The sequence below is a fragment of the Penaeus japonicus genome, unplaced genomic scaffold, assembly GCF_977035675.1.
Source record: "Penaeus japonicus unplaced genomic scaffold, GWHDUDI00000001_assembly GWHDUDI00000028, whole genome shotgun sequence".
Lineage (NCBI taxonomy): Eukaryota > Metazoa > Arthropoda > Malacostraca > Decapoda > Penaeidae > Penaeus > Penaeus japonicus.
In genome coordinates, this window is record NW_028234430.1 from 25,349,120 (window position 1) to 25,354,119 (window position 5,000).

General features: G+C 40.9%; 1 protein-coding gene across 4 annotated transcripts in view; it reads left to right on the forward strand.

Moving 5' to 3' along the window:
* The window catches only part of LOC122243664 (uncharacterized), a 9,986-nt gene that overhangs the window by 2,971 nt on the left and 2,015 nt on the right, over window positions 1–5,000 (forward strand). For 2 of the 4 annotated variants that reach the window (XM_086553619.1, XM_086553618.1), the window contains exons 4-5: window positions 1–10; window positions 597–644. The exon at window positions 1–10 is cut by the window's left edge and continues 29 nt beyond it. In XM_086553619.1, the coding sequence (XP_086409745.1) occupies window positions 1–10; window positions 597–644 (58 nt within the window). Of the gene's footprint in view, window positions 11–596; window positions 645–1,201; window positions 1,430–2,146; window positions 3,421–5,000 lie in introns of those variants that run through there. The other 2 variants (XM_086553617.1, XR_015192456.1) reach the window with 2 other exon arrangements.

The following is a 5,000-nucleotide window of genomic DNA, read 5'->3' on the forward strand; positions in this document are numbered from 1 at the left end:
TTTAGTGAAGGTAAGGTTTTTTTGTTTTCTTATACTTTCCTTTGTAGTTGCAGCGAACCGAGGCACACACACATGTAATTTACATATGTAAGTTTTATATATATATATACATACATACACACAAATTTTACCTCCCTGACCAGGACTCGAACCCGAGCCGTCAGAGTGACAGACCCGGCTTCTAATCCAATAGACCACGCGACCCACTAAAACTGTCTAACCAGATGCCTTACAACCATCATGGAAGTTACCTATATGCACATAGCAAGGCAGTGATAGCGAGGTTTTACAGACAATTCCCGTGGGCAGCAATGAATTAAAAATCCAAGTCACAAATCAGGTTACTGAGGTTACATCTATGTGAGAAAGATGGTAGAATGCAGTAACGCATTTAATATTAAATGCGTTACTGCATTCTACTCTCTTTCACACACACACATATATATATATGTATATATTATATATATATTATATATATTATATATATACAAGCATTCATATATCACATACACACAATTTCGTACATACACACACACACACACACATATATATATATATGCAAACACCTATAATCTTTAAACCCTTTTACTTTCCAGAGACTGCTGTTCGTCTTTTGGTCCCTACTGAAAATCCTTGGTATAAAGGTATATATATTATTTTTCTTTTCTTTTTTACCATCTCTCTTCTTTTGTTTTTCTAATTCCGTCATATCCAACTCTTCTCTTGGACTAATATAAATAACAAGATTTTAGTAGATCATCAATGTGAGAAAGATGGTAGAATGCAGTAACGCATTTAATATAGAAATACAAATTTTACCACCCTGACCGAGACTCGATCCCGGGTCGTCAAAGTGACAATACCGGCTTCCAACCCAATAGACGACGCGACCCACTAAAAGAATTATGTAACCAGATGCCTTACAACCATCATGGAAATTACCTATATTCTCTTAGCAGAGCAGTGATAGCGAGGTTTTACAGACAATTCCCGTGGGTACTTGGCAGCAATGAATTAGAAATTCAAGTGACAAATCAGGTTACCGAGGTTATATCTATGTGAGGGTCGTGTGGTCTATTGGGTTAGAAGCCCGGATTGTCACTTTGATGACTCGGGATCGAGTCTCGGTCAGGGAGGTAAAATTTGTATTTCAGTACCATTAAGTTTGCTTCCATCAACAGGCTCATTCGCACGGAAAAAGGCTGATCTCGGCATGTCGGGAGGAACTAGCGACAAGACGAGGAGCTGCTGCCAAAATGCGCACGAGACTAATGCAGGAACATCCGATGCAGGGAAACACAAAACTAGAACATGGAGATAGCAAGTCCCAGTTCCAGCTAATGGAAGAAGAAGAAAGAATTTTGAAAGAGAGAGAGGAGGCGTGGAGAGACGCAGTAAAGGATCGACAAAGACAGAGACACCAGCCTTCTCAGGGAGTTCCAGCTATTGGAGGAAGAAGAAAGAATTTTAAAAGAGAGAGAGGAGGCGTGGAGAGACGCAGTAAAGGATCGGCAAAGGCAGAGGCAACAGCCTTCTCAGGGGGCGAGGATGAGAGGCACAGAATCTAGACATGAGGAAAGCAAGTCCCAGTTCCAGCTATTGGAGGAAGAAGAAAGAATTTTAAAAGAGAGAGAAAAAGCAAGTCCCAGTTCCACTATTGGAGGAAGAAGAAAGAATTTTAAAAGAGAGAGAAAGAGTCGCAGAAAAGGATCGGAAGAGGCAACAGCCTTCTCAGGGGGCGAGGATGAGAGGCACAGAATCTAGACATGAGGAAAACAAGTCCCAGTTCCAGCTATTGGAGGAAGAAGAAAGGATTTTGAAAGAGAGAGAGGAGTCGTGGAGAGTCGCAGAAAAGGATCGGAAGAGGCAACAGCCTTCTCAGGGGGCGAGGATGAGAGGCACAGAATCTAGACATGAGGAAAGCAAGTCCCAGTTCCAGCTATTGGAGGAAGAAGAAAGAATTTTAAAAGAGAGAGAAGAGGCGTGGAGAGTCGCAGAAAAGGATCGGAAGAGGCAACAGCCTTCTCAGGGGGCGAGGATGAGAGGCACAGAATCTAGACATGAGGAAAGCAAGTCCCAGTTCCAGCTATTGGAGGAAGAAGAAAGGATTTTGAAAGAGAGAGAAGAGGCGTGGAGAGACGCAGTAAACCTCTTCACTCCGAGCAGTAGAAAACGCTCCTCGCGCCGTATCCGAGCTGCCCGCGCGCGCCAAATTTTAAACGTCGCTACTGAATATGACAAGTTTTAAGCCAAAACCTCTACAAGTTTATAGCGAAAACCTCAACATAATCATCATGTGTTATATATCAAAATATGCATAGTTAACCTCATCCCCCATATGCATGTGACAAGTTATTTACATGGGTTGGGAGGAAGATGGAAAGAGTGACCTTGGTGGGAGGCCTCACTCAGATAACCAAAGAAAACGATTGAAATAGTATGGTAAACTAATCATAATATGTTTTATATTTTTACATAATGTTCCATAAATAAATAATAAAATGATTGCTAGCAGGGCCCATCAATGCCTCCCCTGGTATAAGCAAATCCCACTCTTATGTAATAAATTATTAATAATGAAAGTCAAGTAATATATCGTATCATATCCGACCTCTATTCTGAAAGATCTCGTACAGTATCCGGAAGAAAGAAAACGCAATTCCACCAGAACTGAGCCATGACGCAGTATGCGCGTCCTCGGATTTGACGCGAGCGCTGCGATGACGCAGTATACGCGTCATCGTGTCGAAGGGGTAAAGAATCAGCAAAGGCAGAGGCAACAGCCTTCTCAGGGGGCGAGGATGAGAGGCACAGAATCTAGACATGAGGAAAGCAAGTCCCAGTTCCAGCTATTGGAGGAAGAAGAAAGGATTTTGAAAGAGAGAGAGGAGGCGTGGAGAGTCGCAGAAAAGGATCGGAAGAGGCAACAGCCTTCTCAGGGGGCGAGGATGAGAGGCACAGAATCTAGACGTGAGGAAAACAAGTCCCAGTTCCAGCTATTGGAGGAAGAAGAAAGAATTTTAAAAGAGAGAGAAGAGGCGTGGAGAGTCGCAGAAAAGGATCGGAAGAGGCAACAGCCTTCTCAGGGGGCGAGGATGAGAGGCACAGAATCTAGACGTGAGGAAAACAAGTCCCAGTTCCAGCTATTGGAGGAAGAAGAAAGGATTTTGAAAGAGAGAGAGGAGGCGTGGAGAGTCGCAGAAAAGGATCGGAAGAGGCAACAGCCTTCTCAGGGGGCGAGGATGAGAGGCACAGAATCTAGACGTGAGGAAAACAAGTCCCAGTTCCAGCTATTGGAAGAAGAAGAAAGGATTTTGAAAGAGAGAGAGGAGGCGTGGAGCAGCATTCCCAAGTAGAGAGGAAAGGGGGTACAGGCCGGAGAGCAGTTTAAGACGTCGCAACGGGTTACGCTCTCGTAAGGTACGATGTCCCTACGAGGTCGCAAATCTCCCATACTCAGAGAAAAAATAAAATATCGTAATCGAAAGAAAACCTCATAACCGTAGTTCGATGGGATGCCCTCAGATGGCGGGACCATTTCGAATTGACCAATCAACAGTCAGCCCTTTAGACGCAACTACCAATTGGAGGCCATGGTCAATAGGGGGAGGAGCGAGCGAAAGAGAGAGAGGGAGTGGGAAAGAGAGCGAGAGTGAGATATAGATGATTATAAAAACAGATAGATGGATATATATATATATATATATGTATATATATATGTATATATACACCTTTGTATATGGCAAGACACCTTCATTTCCCAAACCTCTATGGTGTATTCAATATGTATTGTCGTAAACTCCATAGGGTAAACGACGAGCGCATTCTATAATTGATTGTTATATTCTTTTTATCAAGTGGCTAGGGAATATGGAGGTATTTGTGATACACAGATACAATATAAATTGATATGACGCCTTATACTGTGTCTGGGACAGTCAGTAATACATAATCTATACAAATCTCGCTTGCACAAGTCGGAACTAGCACGACTTATTTCCGGGTTCATACAGGTACGAGAGCTCGGGACCACCCTTAAGTTACGAGATGACGGTTAAAAGTTTTGAGTATGACCCTCGGAGCTCGCAGTTCGAGTTAAGACATGCGCGGCCTGGCTGCGCGGGCTTACGACGTCGTTAGCTGTTTTGAGTATCCGGCCCCTATTTTGTATTCAATATGTAATGTCGTAAACTCCATAGGGTAAACGACGAGCACATTCTATAATTGCTTGTTATCTTCTTTTTATCAAGTGGCTGGAGAGAATGGAACTGTCAATAAAACATAATCTATACATATCTCACTTGCACAAGTCGGAACTAGCTTACACTAAAATAGACACAGACAAACATATTTAGTATGATATAATGTATAATTACTTACACAAGCAAGTAAATACATAAGAGGAGTGTGTTAGTTTTTACGAAGCTTAACCTAATTTTCAATCTTATCTTACTATGTTAAATATCACAAGCGAAAGATATTACTATGCGTTTTCAAGTGCAATTTTTTTTTTTTTTTTTTTTTTTAAATAGGACCAACGCAGTCTACATAAAATGTCATACCACACGCCTGTATTGCTATATTATCAGTGCTGGATTGTATTAAAAATCACACACACACACACACACACACACACACATATATATATATATATATATATATATATATATATATATATATATATATATATATATATATACATACACACACACACACACACACACACATATATATATATATATATATATATATATATATATATATATATATATATATATATACACATACACACACACATACATATATACATGCATATGTATATGTATATACATGTCAAAATATTACAAATTAGATGGTGAAAGTATTTAATATGAAAAACAAAGGAAAAGATATGGTTTTGTTTTGTTTCGTTGAAGTTTACGTAGGCAGGTAGGCATAGGGATAGGCCTACCTGGTAGTTCCCACAATTCGCTTGGCGAGCTAAGGTTATTTCTGCGGCG